The sequence below is a fragment of the Botrytis sinoallii genome, assembly GCF_014898435.1.
Source record: "Botrytis sinoallii strain Bc 23 chromosome Unknown BSIN_007, whole genome shotgun sequence".
NCBI lineage: Eukaryota > Fungi > Ascomycota > Leotiomycetes > Helotiales > Sclerotiniaceae > Botrytis > Botrytis sinoallii.
Window position 1 is genome coordinate 932,122 of NW_024066034.1, and position 15,713 is coordinate 947,834.

Here is a 15,713-nt window from a genome sequence, read left to right on the forward strand (position 1 = left end):
ATCATGAACCGATTCTCAAAGCATAGTCACACATCAAAAGATTCACAAGAGACTTAAGAACTGGTAGATCTCACACGAAAGGGTACCCAATGAGCATGTAATCATTCCTTGTTCTTATTTCGGTGTATCCCTAAACGCTGATTTGAATCCCTGGAAATATCCCTTTCGAAACGGATTCAATTCATCAGCAGTAACACCCGACCCATTAGCTGTCCTCTCACGGATTTGTTCAGGATCTACCATGGAATCCGGTATTCTCTTATATGTAATAAGTCTTCTTGACCCTGTTTCTGTATTAACAATCCGCTACTGACTACCTGTATGAGAAGGACTTACATTTATTAAAAGCTTGTGTGCAAACACTTGTAATCTGTAAACAAGGATGTGTAGGGATTTTGATTTCTTGATCTTCGTCATTTGCAGTTGGCATCCAGAAGGATAGGCGACCATTATCTACGAGGGAGATGGCTGCGAAATCAAGAATGTCGTCTAGCATGGCGAGGAATGAATATGGTTTCTTGGGTGGGATGTAGGCATCTTGTCTGGCATTCGGGTTAGCATTGTTCTGGGAGAATCAGCGTAAAGAAAGTTATCTATACAAGTGATGAGGTTGTGTTTCGCCTTCTAACATAATAGGGATTCTAGGTTTAGTCGGGTCCCTATTCCCGAGTACTTTTAAACCTTCTCTTACACCATAGGGCGGATCACACAATATCCCATCGAACAATCTCGCGCATCTCAATGGAGTATTTGTGAGATCGGCCACGAAGGTATCTCCAAACTGATTCGTGAGACCGTATTGTACAAAATTCGAATGCAAATTTCGCGTTTCCTTTCCTCGGATACTTCGCCCGTCAATATCGCTCCCGAAAGCAAGCGCGCCGAAATGTGCACATGCAACTGGGAAACTACCCGTTCCGACAAATGGATCGTAGAATAATTTTGCTGGGGCTGCTAATGTGATGTTGGCAGTGACTAATGCGAGCTCGGAATCCATAGAGGTGGTACTGATATACTTTCTCTTCTTGAGATCGTATTTTCCTACAATATCTCTTTCGCTAGCGCCGAGAAATCGACCAAAGGTTACTTGGGAAGGTGTTGTGATACCATTGGCAGCAGCGTCAAGTTGCCATTCTTCCAAGATACAGAACTCTTCATCTGCTCCTTTCATTTTGATAGGACCCTCGAACTCCAAATATCGGAATTCATTAATGAGTGCTCGCTGTTCGGTGGTAGGTCTTGTATTTTGAAAACAATCAACGGTAAATTTGAAAGAGCAGGTTTTGTAAAGCGACCATAGATCTTTTGTAGATGTCTTTACATCATCATGAAGAATTTCATACGTAGAACCCGTGCCCCAAACTTCGTAGATGGCTTTTGAGAGAATGCTTCTCTTAACCAATCGAGCAGCGGCTTCTGCAGACGGGACGTCTACGAAACAAAAGGGTGACTATCAATCACTTAGAACTGACGACAATGATGAGATTTTGACGATAGATAGATTTCACTTACATTCGAAACATAGTGTTCAACCTGTAAAGGAATATTCTCGAGCTCTGCTAACGCCTGGATCTCGGCAAGACGAAACGTCTCGTGCGTTTGTGTGAATCTTATCAGACACTTCATTTTGATCTTTTGATGATGTCTAATCCTCCAACAGAACCAGGTGTTCGAGTAGAATCTCTTCTCGTCTCGCTCCTGCAAACCACTACACTGGTGTGGAAAGTCTCAGGCAAGCACGAACAAACAAATCGGCGTCAAAATTTCGGAGTCTCGTGAATTGGAAATATTGTCTCTGAGAATTATAGACAAAAGTCTCTGATCAAGCCTTGAATTAAAATCGGCTCACAATGCCTGTATGTAATTTTCAATAATGCATTCACAATATTTTTCACCACGACTCCCGCGAAAAAATACCCCTCCAAAAATCCTTACCAGGGTTAACATTAGCGTATTCGAGCCCATGCCATCCACGCTAAACCCAAAATCGCTCTATCAAAATAAATCCTCAAAAGTGCGTCGATCTATCTACCTCTTCTAACTAAGCCCTCACACACATTGAAGATGTTGAGCTTCCCGAAAGATACCAAACACGAGCAGAAATGCTACGTGACGCATGGGACCATGGGTCATCTCGATCCCAAACAACCTCCGGTAAAACGGAAACCGTTTGTGAATATCTTGGGTCATAAATTTATCAACAAGGTTGAGATGATATTACCCAAGGAATTGTATGATATTATGAAGAACGGGATGGATGGAGTTTTGGGGGAGAAGAGTCCGGTTTATAGTCGGGTTGTGCTTCCATTGAGTGCATTGTTGGAGGGAGAGTTTTTTACGGAGTATATCAAGAAAGGTGAGGCACGTGAGGGAATTGAGAGGTTGCGTTTTGCTTACGGGGCTCTAGGGAATGTTATGATGCTTTCGAAGGGAATGATGGAGGTTGATAATGTGTTTTCCTTGAGCGAGGGTAGGGTCTCAAATTTGAACGTTCTACTGTGCAGAACCTACTGACGTTGTCATAGGAATCTTAACCTTGCATTTGGATAAGGAAACTTATGAAAGATCAGGTTTGGTAGGCAAACCGGAGGGAATTAAGGGGAAACGAGAACATCGCCCTCGGTGGAGTATGTACTTTTTGGCTGGGAAAATGGATTTGCTAATCAATTCATAGTTCTTGAGATAAATTTACGATTACCATCAATGTTACATGGCAAGAAGGGTTTTCGAAGGATTGAATATGCATTCAAGAATGTATTGACTACTCCTGTGACGTGGCTTTTCTGTGATCTAGGCGCTACAGGTGGGAATCTATATACACCTCTTGCTGCAATACTAACCTCTTCGCCAGTATTACCATCTGACCCATTATCTCCACATCATCCAAATAAGATAACATGCATTCCAAAAGTATCGAGTGACTATCAAGTCAAGAGACCTAAATTCAAACCTCCAGTAGAGAACAATAGAAACTATGACGAGGACTTTCGCGAATTCGCCGCCGAAATTCATGAGTGGCTTTCATTAATTTCGCTAGCAAGTCCACGAGTCAATTCAACTGACAACATCGACCCCTTTCTGTCCCGTTACGAACCCCCGATAGGTTTAGATGAAGCGGAGGAGTTGGTGAAAGTCACATGGACTGGATTTATTTCCCCTGCATGGGCACATGACACTTTTATCCAAGCTCTACTCGCCGCGCCGAAAGATGCTTGGTTTTCGTATTATGTTGGTGGGTTTAGCGATAGCTGGAATGGCGAGAGCAAGAACTGTACGGTATTGAAGTTGCCTGATGTCCCTAACGATTATGTCTTGTGGGAAGTAGAATAGATGGCAAATCATTCTGTTCGTTGACGCACTTCTCGTCCTTCTCCTACTTCGCCTGTAATTGCCTCCGTAATGAGCTTTCGTAATTCCTCTTGTCCCGCAGGTGTTTGGAAATCATCTCGAGCAGCCAGTTCATCAATACGTCTCTTAAACTCGGGATCAATGACCTCTCCTACATCTTCTTCTGGATTCATGGTACCAATGTTGACCGACAGTCCTTCGGGTACTAGTGGTGGGTGGACCACTATAGCATCTGTACCACTTGATGCTGGAAGGCCTCCCTCGGCTTCAAGTTCCTTGATTCGGAGATACACCGCGACTTCTGGATAGTCGCCCTCTGCCTCGATTCTTTCCCTTGCATTGCACCCATCCTCAGCACTTCTAATTGTAAAGTTGGCATGTAATTCCTCAACCAATAGCTTTGCGCAATCTAGTGTTTCGGCCACAAACAATGCGGTCTCTCCATCCTCGTCTTTCAAATCGACGTTGACATCAAACTCGGTGACAAGCGCTCGCAGAAGGTCTAAATGACTGTAAGAGGCAGCAGCGTGCATTAACGAATATCCGTGTTCATCTTGAGCAGAAGCTAAGGCGGGGTTCGATCGAAGGAGGGGCAGGAGATCTGGAGAATTGTCGGCGGCTAGAAGGAAAGGATTGGGTTGGGCTGGAGCCATCGTATATTCGAGTATGAGTCAATGTTGTGTTATTGTCTTCACCGTAAAGTGGAAATTTCAATATATACAATGCGTCTCTTCCAAAAATTATTCTGTTTGTGGCTAATGTAGGAGGGCCTCCGAGGATTTTCTACAGTGCAGCGGCCGCATATCCCGATGACCGAGCCCAAGAACCCCACTAAGCGCTCATACCCGTCACCTATTTTTTTAATGCTCAGCCCTACTCGTACCCAGACAATCTAAGAATTATCCAATGATCAAGGGATTCGCCTGACCTTTTTCTTCTTTGGGTATTGACCTGGGTATCCATAGTCCCTGCCCTGCCTTGCACTCTGCCTACTACTTTTCTCAAGATTTTAATATCTTGAGCTTCATTTAAACTACCCAGTATCTACCTAGTCCATTTTCCCGGTGTGACTCTTTGCTGGATCAGGAAGGAACATCATACGGATCCCGTGTGGTTGCTTGGTGTTGATAAAAAGTCAAGAGTCTCTCTTGGATGCTATTCGCCCACAAACTTCTATATCCAAGACTTCTTTCAATTTTCCTCAAAGATCATTCAACTTCCCAATTTATTACTACTACATCAAAGTTTTTAAATCTTTCAAACCACCCCGCTCTAACACATCTACCAAAATATTCTGTCGCCATGGCTGAACACAAAAATGTCCCTTATAAATCTCAAAATGTAGAAGAAGTTCAGACCCTTCTTCGAAATCTCAATGACAGCGCCGGCAAAGGAAAGAAACATGGTTTTAGTTGCAAGAAAACTCCTTTCCAGGTCGATGGATCTCCAGCAAAGATTGTCGTCGAATCTTGGCGTTTTCAAGATTGGGACTACAAGCGCCATGATTTACCTACATATGCACGAGGTCTCTTCACCAGTAAAAATGAAAAGGGTCAGCTAGAGGTTGCAGTCCGTGGTTATGATAAATTCTTCAATACGGAAGAGGTTAGTTCTACGAAATGGAACCAAATCGAAGCCAACACCAAGGGTCCCTATGAATTGAGTCTCAAAGAAAATGGCTGTATTGTCTTTATTAGTGGTCTTCACGATGGCACTCTATTGGTTTGCAGCAAACATTCTACCGGCCAAGGGAATAAACCAGAAATGAGCCACGCAAAAGCTGCTGACAGATGGGTCGACAAACAACTTCAAGCCATTGGAAAAACTCGACAGGATCTCGCCAGAGAGCTTAGAAAGAGAAATGCCACTGCGGTGGCCGAGCTTTGCGATGATGATTTCGAGGAGCACATCTTAGCTTATGGTAAAGATGATGCAGGTCTTTATCTTCATGGTATCAATATCAACCTGCCAGAGTTTATGACTTACCCTGGAGAACAAGTCCAGGCTTTTGCAGCCGAATGGGGATTCAAAAAGACTGATTTCCTGGTAATGGATGATATTCAAGTCGCCAAAGCTTTCCTTTATGAAGTAGCTGAGACTGGATCTTATCAAGGACGTGATATCGAAGGTTTCGTCATTCGTTGCAAGGCTCGTACCAGATCAAACGAGTCGTACTCAGATTGGTTCTTCAAGTACAAATTCGAAGAGCCATATTTGATGTATAGACAATGGCGTGAATGTACAAAGGCCTTGATTTCCGGAAAACCAGCTCGATTTAGAAAGCATGTCAAGATCACAGAAGAATACCTTTTGTTTGCACGAAAACGTCTTGCCGAGGATCCTAAGTTGGGGAAAGAGTATGCACATAATCATGGTATTATCAAATTGAGAGATGATTTCCTGAAGGAAATTAAAATGAAGGGTTCGGATATTATCCGTCAAGAATATTCTCAACTTGGAGGTTCACCAGATGAAGTGCATAATAATGTCATTCTATGTCCAGTTGCAACAATTGGTTGTGGAAAGACAACTATTGCGCTTGCACTCACTCATCTATTTGGTTGGGGCCATGTTCAAAATGACAACATTACGGGCAAGGGTCGTCCACCTCGATTCACTAAGGAAATTTTGACACAGCTCGAAGAAAAGCCTGTTGTCTTTGCTGATCGAAATAACGCCTCAAGACATGAACGAAAGCAACTGATTGATGATGTACATCTTACTCATCCGCATGTTCGACTCGTCGTCTTGAATTTTGTTCACGATAGAGCAAGCATCGAGAAAGTTCGACAAGTTACTCAAGATCGAGTAATTAACCGCGGCGATAATCATCAGACTCTCCAAGCAGCATCAGACACGAAGAAAGTCGTTGGTATCATGGAAACTTTTATTCAACGCTTTGAACCAGTAAATATATTTGCACCACCAGATGACGGATTCGACTGCTCTATCGAACTGGACCCTACTAAGGACTCGCGAGAGAATCTTGAGACTGTTGTTGGACAGCTTTCAGCACAGTTTCCAAAGCTTTTTATCGATTTGCCCACGAGCGAGGATCTTGATGAGGCAATTCAATTTGCATTGAGCGATTACAAACCAGATCTCAGACATGATGTTGGTCGCGGACCACCTAATAATCACAATAGGAATCAACAGAAAGAGAACAGAAATGTACGTGATGATAATGATGATAATGATGATGAAATGCCCAAAAACGAAAGCGTACACGTACCGAATGACGCTGACCTCAAATTAATTACAGCAAAACCAGCAACCACAGATCGCAAAGAAGAGGAAACCATTAGAATATGTCTCCATCGACCTTCCTCGAAATGAAATCAAGGAGACGCTTGACAATGCTTTCGGTCGTGTATCCTCGAACAAAGCAAAATTTTACAGAGCCCTAGAGGGAATGCGCCGAGTTCAACCAGAATTTCACGTCACTCTTATTCATCGAGCTAACTCCAAGCAATTCCCTGAATTGTGGCAGAAATACAGTGATTTACACGCGGATCAAGTTTCTAAAGATCCATGGAGTCCCGGAACGGGATTTGGCAACTGTCAAGTTATGCTGGAGAGAGTAGGTTCTATCTTTCCATTATTTTTGAGGTGACCACTAACAGAAGTAGATCGTCTGGGATGACCGTATCATGGCAATCGTAGCTAGGATTATCGATGATGGATGGGAATGCACGAATGAAGTAGCACATATTACTGTTGGTACAAGAGGAAATGATGTTAAACCCAAGGAGAGCAATGATCTGTTGAAGCGTTGGCTTGCGCAGGGTAGCGGGGATGAAAGCGGAATTGGAGAGATTGCTATTGAAGGCAGGAAGACCGTTCAAGGAGTTGTCAAGGGTGTTCTTTCTAGATGAGAGAATGGGTGGTGAAATGAATGTTTGTGGGTGAGAGTGGATGGACAGAAGGAACGGATGGATGGTGAAGAAAAAGTGGTTTTTTAAAGATTCGGCGGATATGATACCAGAATATCTTCGCTCTGTTAGCTTTGGCATGAATGCATAGGAATTGAATCTCCGGGATTCATAAATAAACGCAATATCTTCTCTTCCAAGTTGGTTATTCGTGTGCTGTCCCCAACTACCTATGAAACGTGTGCGATTTCAAGTGACATCTTACATCAACCAGGCGAAAACCTAGAGGAAATACGCACACACACACACTCCCTCTCTCTCAACTCCCTGAGCCCGCGTCTTAGAAGCCCCTCTGCGTTCATAAATGACTCATGCGTGGTACTGTATATTGGTATCGATATTGAACAAAAGCCTAAAATATCAGCCCCCAATCCCTACCCTACATCAAATGACCACTCTTTTATTGCTTTCAAGTCTCCACATGTACTAGCATGCGCGCTCGCCATAAGGTTTACCACACTACACTTTATGCTGCGGTGCTGCAGTACCATTGACGGCTTTGCGATTTTATTGAAAGGCGTTTGTATTGGATGGATGTGGTGGAGTTGGTGGTGGGTAGTTGGTGGGTGAGTGAGTGAGTGAGTGGTATATTGAGGATGCTGTTGTGGAATTGATACTTCGATATTGGAGAATTGGGAGGTGATGGGTGTTAGAATCATGGGAATCTTGTATTCGAAATATATGAGGAGGGAGGGAGGAAGGGAGAGGGGGCATTAGTAAGTAGGAAGTAAGTAAGTAATGTGAAAGTTAACCCGAACATGGGAAAGGGGCGCGTGAGAAAGGATGCACGAAGGGAAAAAATACAAGGAACGATCATTCCTCCTCCTCTAAGAAATCTCATCATAAAAAACGATCATCTTGATCAAGATCTAGATAGATAGGTATTAGGTAGGTCACTCAATGTGCTACATATATACATGTAGGTACATAACCTCATCCATAACCGACACAGACAAAATGCGAATTCGAATCCGAGGTTTGGTTTCATCAGCAAGAGAGGGGTATTCTGCGTACCCACCGAGGTGTTTGGGTACACCACACTATATCTATTTCCATCTGGGAAAAAAGATATCAATATGATTTCTTTCGCTAGTGTGTATTTGCAAGGTGTGTTTACTCCCATCTCGCATTTTCATATCCATCACTCCATAGATTCACACTCTTACTCTTTTCCTGTCGTTTGCTCGCAGATTTTATTTATATGGATTATATGTATATATGTATATATGTATATATGTATATATAATATAATCGACCAATCGATTTTCTATCACATCACATCACATCACATCGCATCACAGTACTTCTCTACACTATATCTCCACCGCATAACTATCTACCCATCACAAAATACAAAATACGACACGCGTCACATACGCAGAGAAATAGTATAAGAACACAAAAACATGTGTTCTCTACATATGTCGTGGCATCTATCAAGAGCTAGTTGGTTTGGATTAAGCTTACATTCCATTCTGTATTCCATCACTCAATCAATGAATCAATCAATCAGAATCACAGATATCGAGATCATCCCAACAAGTGATGAGAAAGAAAAGACTCCACTGCGTGCAGCAGTCTATCGTTTCCGCATCGATGGGTATTTGATGTCCCCTGAGAATTTTGACGTCGATACAAACAATCACAGAATGGGTACAAGTGGTTCAACAGATGCTTGGAGTAACGGGGTGAGATTGGGCATATAGATCTGAAGGGTGGATGCTACATGTAAGATTTGCTTTCACTAGGGTTGCTGGAGTTGATGGGTTTGGATTACTTCGGTAGGTACCTAGGTCCTAGGGTGGGTGACACGTAGTGGAAAGAGTGATGTACAAATAACGTGATGCTTTTGATGTGATGGATGTAGTATAGATCCCAATATCTACACTACACCACGTCAACCACATAGACAGAGTACCGAGTCACTTCAAATCACAAGTAATATCTCAAGTCAAACAAATGTATGAAAGCAACAAAGCCCAATCAATCGAATTTTAGAAAAATAGCTTCAGCGGAGCCCATTTTCCGTCCATAGAACTTTTGCCCATACCCCCCCAAATATCAAGCATAAACTCCATCCATTAAACCCATCCATCCAGTGGACCCAACCCATCCTATCCTATCTCTGAAAAAAAGGTACCTGCAAAAACAAAATCCCAACGAAACAAGCCCCCAATATGATGTATATGCCAATTGCAACGAGCAAAGAGAAAAAAAAAAAGAGAGACAAAAGATAAGATATCACAACCGGATCGAATCTATCTATCAAATCTATGTAAGTCTTCGAGTATTGTAAGAATTCCGTAGGCAACAATATAGGTGGAGACTTGGACATCTCGAGACCCAAACATGAGACGCATCAAGCGAAACATGCCAGATGATGTGTTTGTTGGAAGCTTTTGCAATAAAGGTGACGAAGAAATAGATTAGAGTTTGTTTCAAATGACGTGATGAAAAGACAAACAGGTGAAGAAAAAAGCTCTTTGAAATAGGAAAGGTCGACTAAAAGGTGACGAGGCAAGTTATTGCTTTTGTGCGAAAAGCGAAAATGGAAATGGAGACGTAAATTCATGTAAACACGTAAACGGTGCTCCTTCGTGAAACACTGGAAAGTTTGTCGTGGTCGCGTGAAAAGTGAAACGATCGCACTGAGTTGTCGATTATGAAAAGTCGAAAAATTGTCTCGGGGTGCAGATCATCGCTGCTTAATTGCTTAAGCGTTGATAACGTTGACGGAGGGATGGCGAAGGGGCGGGAAGACATTGACGCCATATTGACCGCCCATATTTCCTGAAGGGGAAAGATTAGTGAAAAGATACAGATTGAGGAGTAAGATGAGGAACAAACCTGGTGGAGAATAATTGCAGACAGTATACCAAGCTGGCATACTTGGCCAAATGTCCATCGGTTGACAAAGTTGGGTTGCACAACCAACAGAATTGGTACCAAGCCAAACCATCTGAGTGAAATGACCCCAATCTTCAAAGGTGGTCAAATCTGGGTTGTTCTTACCGTAGTAAGAAGGAAGGTAGGTTGGTTGTTCTCCGTTGTACCACATGTTTGTGGCAGCGACAGCCATCTCCTTGTTGGCACCAAGAGCCTTAGCATTGGTGGAACCGTATGCAGCGATGTTTTGTCCATATCCACCGCCATTAATGTTCCTAAAGAAGAATTAGTGCTGGTAGGACGGAGGTGACCCAGAAAAGTACTCACATGCTGTGACCCCACTTGCATGTTGCAGCAAGAACTTGAGCGGATGCAACAAGCTTTGTGTCCCACTTGAGGAGAGGAACAGAGTGATTGGCGCGATGGATATTGTGGTGATACAAAGCAGTCGAAACATAGTCTGTGGGAGGTCGCAGTTGGGACTGGTGCCAATGTGGTGGAAGGGTAGACGGTAGTGGTGACATGAAGGATGGTCGTTGCAACTGCCTTCCCATTGGAATTATAGATGACTTCGGTGACATCGTAGGTTTGGATGATTTGGCGCTTGAGGCGATTGAGAAAGTCGGTGATTGGCGACGCTGTTACCATCAAGGCAATAGCATAGCCAAAGCAAATTGCAAACGCATCTTGGCGATATTATAGAAACTTTGAGTTATGGGACTCTGGTAAATCGACAAGATGTGAGTTGTGAATGGCGCGTCCAAAGAAACGAGGAAGAATTAAAAAAAATATCTAGGTATCAAGCACTAGAAGTAGAGCTTGGTAAAGACTGTGGGAGATCTAAGGTCTGGTTGAAAGATTGTAATGTGTTTGGAAGAAGAGGAGGAGGGGAAGGCGGTTGAACGTTTGTTTATATTCCCAAAATATTTCCACGTGGATTTTGATAATAGTGTCCCGTCTCTTGAGGATATTACTCGATTATATCACTCAATTGAGACTTGATATTAAAACAAAATGAGGGAGGAACCTTAATCGGACCTTCCATTCACTTTTTGGGGGAGATCGAGGAGGAAATATAGAGAAAATTGAGAGTAATTTGAATGGTGATTTGGATCTGTTAATGACGTATTGAATTCTGAGATTTGTGTTACTTGGTTCCGACGCGGATGTCTTACAGTCCGTGAAGCTTGATAGTTGTACGGGGTTATTGTGATTATGATGATGGATACTTGAGGTTGCTCTTTCTTTTTCTGCATCTTATCATGTGGTGTAGGAAAGTGCAAATCACCATAGGAACCTGGGGCCCCAGATACTCGCCACTACCTTGGAGATACCTAGGTATCGATGAGTCTTAAAGAATGAATCCGTGACTCTCGAGTCTCCCATTCTTCACTCAAATGAGCTTTCAAAGTGAATATTCGGTATGTGGATGCCACATGGCGCACCGACTTCTAAATATCAAGATGTTCCAAGGTTTCCATGCCTCTCAAAATGAAATGACAAACAAAATTACCTACCTACAACGCCCAGATAAGCATAGTAAGAACCCCGGTTGAATGATGGCTTGAAGTGACATCCATGATAGATTCAAAATCATAATAAACTTAAGAAACAGCTGTCATTCACTGTCCATCTAGCGGTGTCGTCTGTTGACTTGTGTTCCATTCCTAAGTCCCCACATTCCTGGAACTTGGCTATATTCGAAAAGGAATCAGTCCCAAGACTCTTGGGCATGATAACTTTCCAAAATCATCTCAAAGCATTCTCCTTTACAATGATACACTTGAGCCGACAATATACACAACTCTTGGCTTTCGCCAATGTTTTCGTTCTTGGAAACTCCTAAAACCTGGAGAACCTCGACTCCTTCGCCACAAATACAACAGTAGATAGCTGGAATGTGGGCAGATTAGCGGTGTCGTCTCCTGAACTGTCTTCAAACAAGCATCATTCAATATGCCAAATGATGCTTTGAGGTCTAATCCGAGGTTCAAGAGAATTTCCGTGGGTGAGGATAACCGGAAATTCAGATATCGAGGAATCATATGGATGGAAATGGCTTGCAGACCGCTGAGACGTGTGTGTTGAGGTTATGAGTTGAGAAAGTCTAGAACTTCTAAGTACGAAGACGGAGAAGTGTCAAATGTCTCTTCAGATCAATGCCCAGGTTTGTGTCCAAAGACCCCTGAAAAGAATGCAGTCAATGATAAACAGAGTGGAAACTTAACAGATAGAAACGTCAGCAAAACGATGGCAGGTGCAAGAAAGAAGTCATTTTGGAAACAGCAAGAGGGGCCAAGTGTTTCCAAGTCCAAAAAACTTTTAGAAGGCCAGACATGCATCGATTATTGATGAACACTTGTCCTTGATGCTTGATAGTTGGAAGGAGAAGAGAGACATGGTCAAGTACCGTGAGCTGTCCTTTGTTCTTATTGACTAGTGGCTGCTTAGTTGCTTCCTTTTTGGTGCACTCGGTGCCGTACTCATGCCACCCCCCAAGTATTGCGTTTATCATAATCCGAGATCCAGGTACGTTCCAAAACTTCAGCAGATCCTAGGAGAACCTTTGTATTTGTTTCAAACCGGTATATGCATACCGTTCCTGTGCGTGCTGCCATCCTTATTGTACAATTTGCTTTCCCCTCCAATCGATCTTATGCTCTAATGTATTATTAATAAACAGCTCCCAGGTACGGATATCTCGATCTCCTATCTCAATCTCGCATATATGCTTGGTATATTCAATCAACGCCTTCTATAGTTTGCCCTTCCCAATCCCCTCCATCTCTCTTCCCAATTCCTCTCTCAACTGCGCCGCTAAAACCTTAGCTTCATCCTCATCCAACTCGCTCCTCTGCCCCCTCCCAAACATCGTAAAAGATCGATTGCGTAACTCGGGAGTTAGCCCCGGTCTCGGGATAATATGAAAATGTACATGCGGTACCACTTGCGCTGCAGCCGCTCCTATATTTATCTCCATCATTAGCAACGATTTCTCCATTCCGTCGTTTCTACCAGATATCCATAATAGACCTAGCTATAACCCTAGATGCGGCAGAACTTCCAAGACACGAATCCCGGGGTAACTCACCGTTATTTTGAACAATATTCCAGTCCCACACACCGGTGACCTTAGCTAACACTCGAGATAGTCTCGGGAGCCATTCGCCCAACTCTCGCGCTTCTTCTTCACTCACGTCCGATAATTTTTCGTTGTGGTTACGAGTTGTGACTAGTAGATGTCCGGGGGAAAGGGGCATAATATCGAGAAATGCCATGCACTGAGGTGTGCTGAGGACTACGAACGCGGATGGAGTGGTAAGATCTGGGCTTGCGAGAGATGAGGATGGTGGGTAATTGGATGCGATGCTGCAAAACGGACAAGTCATGATGATTGAGAAGCCCCTACAAAAGGGCTATAATGATGTTATCGTGATATGCATATTGTGTAGACTCGAGTTGATGATGTTCAATTGTGGATGAAAGAGCTTGGGGATGGAATTTATTTTACCGAGGCTATGATGCGACTTGCTTCTTTATCGCAGTACTCCCGACAACTTTTTGATTCTTTGAAGGCAATCAATTGTTTATTTATTTCATGATAGTAAATCATCAAAATTGTTCAGATACATCGATTCATGGTGTGATATACATGATTCAACCCAAAATCCAGAGGCATCACGAGCAACGATGACAAAATGTTGTAAGACATGTTTTCAAAGAGTGCAAAGTGCGAAATGGTCATGAGAAGCTCTATATTCAATTACTTCATGGTATCTCTAAATTATATACAATTAAATCCTTTACTCATCATCGCCGAAGAAGACCTTGATAGGTAACCAAGCATCTCCGCAAACCTTGAATCTATCTTTCAGGTTGTCTAATTTCTCAACTTCCTCACTAGTCAATTCCCAACCATCAAGCTCGTAGTTCTTCTCAACACGTTCCTTGTTGACGGATTTTGGAATGACAGACCATCCCTTTTGGATACCCCAGGCGAGAAGTACTTGTTGTGGAGTCTTGCCCTTTGCTTCTGCGAGAGACAATAAGGTCTGGTCCTTGTACAGAGGCGAGTTTGTGCTACCGAGACAAGAGTAGCCGGTGCTGTGGATACCCTTTGATGTGTTGTATGCAACGAGCTTTGGGGAAGGGTTGTTTGGGTGAAGCTCGATTTGGTTAACAGCTGGAACAATCTATATGATAGTTAGAATGAGGGAGTAATAGGCAAACAATGGGGCTTGGACATACGGTGGTTCCTGGGTCGCTGAGGAGCTTCTCCAAGTTTTTAATACCAAAGTTCGATACACCAATGTTCTTTACTTTGCCAGTGGCAGGGAGCTTTTGCATTTCGTGCCATGTCTTGATGAAGTCCCAATCAGGGTAGTGCTTCTTCAAGTCATCTGGGTCGGTGGATGATGGCCAATGCATAAGGTATAAGTCGACATAATCGGTACCAAGCGACTTCAAGGAAGAATCAATACCTTCCTGAACTCTCTTGTGCCATGGATTGTCGAGTTTGGTAGTAAGCCAAATCTCTTCTCTTGGGACACCGGACGCCTTGATACCTTGACCAACTTCGGATTCGTTTCCGTATGCAAGCTAATAATCTGTCAGAGTTCAATCTGATCCCACAATATGCTCATCGACTTACAGCTGTATCAATGTGTCTGTAACCTTTGCGAAGGGCAATCTCTACAGCCTTCTCAACTTCACCTGGTGGTGATTGCCATGTGCCGAGACCAATAGCTGGAATCTTAGCACCAGTGTTGAGGGTGAAGGTCTTTCTGGATAGAGGTATAGTGTGTGAGCTTATGTTACGAATTGGGTTGAAATGGGATGTGACAGTCGCCAGTCTGCGCAGACTTCTGCTTTTGACGTGAATTCCTGTCAAGGGGTCGAAATGGAAGTACTTACGAGGTAACGTTATTTGCAGACATATTTGCGGTTTGTAGGTTTGTAAGATGTTTTGAGTGTAAAATAGAAGGAATAAGAGAAGTAAGACAAGAAAGCGGGAGGACAAAACGAATACTTATACCTTTACTTGACCCAGAAAGCCGTGCATGAGGATTATTTGATACCGGATGACGACAACCTATAGAATTTCCACAAAATACTTTACCTCCGGGTTATCTCTATTCCATATGAAGCAGTTTCAACCTGTCGATACGTGAAATCCAAAGATAATCCGCTGCACGATGAGGGGCTCTGGTAGAAGGTTCTCTGTCGCTGAGTGGAGCATGGAGGGGCAATCCCACTTCAGGCTATATTGAACCGAAGGAAGATTGACATGCGCGCCAATCATGTTTAGCAATGCCGTTTGAGAGCATTCCTAGTAATTTCCTACGTCAGAATCCCCCATCATAGCTTGAAAAAACTTCCCAATTCACATATTTGAGAGGCAAAAAATTGGATTCCGTATAGCGTTTGTATGGCAAAAGATGGACCTAGCTTGGATTGGAGGATAGACTTTAGCCTAAATGCTATATTGACTTCTAGAACCTCACGAATCCAAATCAATTCAGAAATTTGTAGAGTTCCGTCCTAAAG

At 43.1% G+C, this 15,713-nt stretch overlaps 7 protein-coding genes across 7 annotated transcripts; 2 read left to right on the forward strand and 5 right to left on the reverse strand.

The window, feature by feature from the left end:
• Positions 1–114: 114 nt before the first annotated feature.
• Positions 115–1,626, reverse strand: EAF02_004697 (uncharacterized protein; the record flags this gene model as incomplete). Its single annotated transcript, XM_038900745.1, has 4 exons — positions 115–284; positions 337–542; positions 600–1,450; positions 1,513–1,626. The coding sequence occupies 4 exons, from the start codon at positions 1,624–1,626 to the stop codon at positions 115–117; spliced, it is 1,341 nt and encodes a 446-aa protein (XP_038759257.1).
• Positions 1,627–2,064: 438 nt separating this feature from the next.
• EAF02_004698 (uncharacterized protein) lies at positions 2,065–3,330 on the forward strand (the record flags this gene model as incomplete). The annotated part of the gene is made up of 5 exons (XM_038900746.1): positions 2,065–2,356; positions 2,408–2,470; positions 2,526–2,627; positions 2,675–2,803; positions 2,852–3,330. The coding sequence occupies 5 exons, from the start codon at positions 2,065–2,067 to the stop codon at positions 3,328–3,330; spliced, it is 1,065 nt and encodes a 354-aa protein (XP_038759258.1).
• An 8-nt stretch (positions 3,331–3,338) lies between these two features.
• Positions 3,339–4,001, reverse strand: EAF02_004699 (uncharacterized protein; the record flags this gene model as incomplete). The annotated part of the gene is made up of 1 exon (XM_038900747.1): positions 3,339–4,001. One exon carries the CDS (start codon positions 3,999–4,001, stop codon positions 3,339–3,341), a length of 663 nt encoding a protein of 220 aa, XP_038759259.1.
• A 499-nt stretch (positions 4,002–4,500) lies between these two features.
• On the forward strand, positions 4,501–7,525 carry EAF02_004700 (uncharacterized protein; the record flags this gene model as incomplete). The annotated part of the gene is made up of 3 exons (XM_038900748.1): positions 4,501–6,519; positions 6,611–6,928; positions 6,978–7,525. The coding sequence occupies 3 exons, from the start codon at positions 4,501–4,503 to the stop codon at positions 7,221–7,223; spliced, it is 2,583 nt and encodes an 860-aa protein (XP_038759260.1). The 3' UTR covers positions 7,224–7,525.
• Positions 7,526–9,993: 2,468 nt separating this feature from the next.
• EAF02_004701 (uncharacterized protein) lies at positions 9,994–10,720 on the reverse strand (the record flags this gene model as incomplete). Its single annotated transcript, XM_038900749.1, has 3 exons — positions 9,994–10,070; positions 10,128–10,441; positions 10,494–10,720. The coding sequence occupies 3 exons, from the start codon at positions 10,718–10,720 to the stop codon at positions 9,994–9,996; spliced, it is 618 nt and encodes a 205-aa protein (XP_038759261.1).
• Positions 10,721–12,921: 2,201 nt separating this feature from the next.
• Positions 12,922–13,555, reverse strand: EAF02_004702 (uncharacterized protein; the record flags this gene model as incomplete). Its single annotated transcript, XM_038900750.1, has 2 exons — positions 12,922–13,130; positions 13,258–13,555. 2 exons carry the CDS (start codon positions 13,553–13,555, stop codon positions 12,922–12,924), a joined length of 507 nt encoding a protein of 168 aa, XP_038759262.1.
• Positions 13,556–13,969: 414 nt separating this feature from the next.
• EAF02_004703 (uncharacterized protein) lies at positions 13,970–15,103 on the reverse strand (the record flags this gene model as incomplete). Its single annotated transcript, XM_038900751.1, has 4 exons — positions 13,970–14,359; positions 14,415–14,765; positions 14,818–14,950; positions 15,081–15,103. 4 exons carry the CDS (start codon positions 15,101–15,103, stop codon positions 13,970–13,972), a joined length of 897 nt encoding a protein of 298 aa, XP_038759263.1.
• Positions 15,104–15,713: the final 610 nt, after the last annotated feature.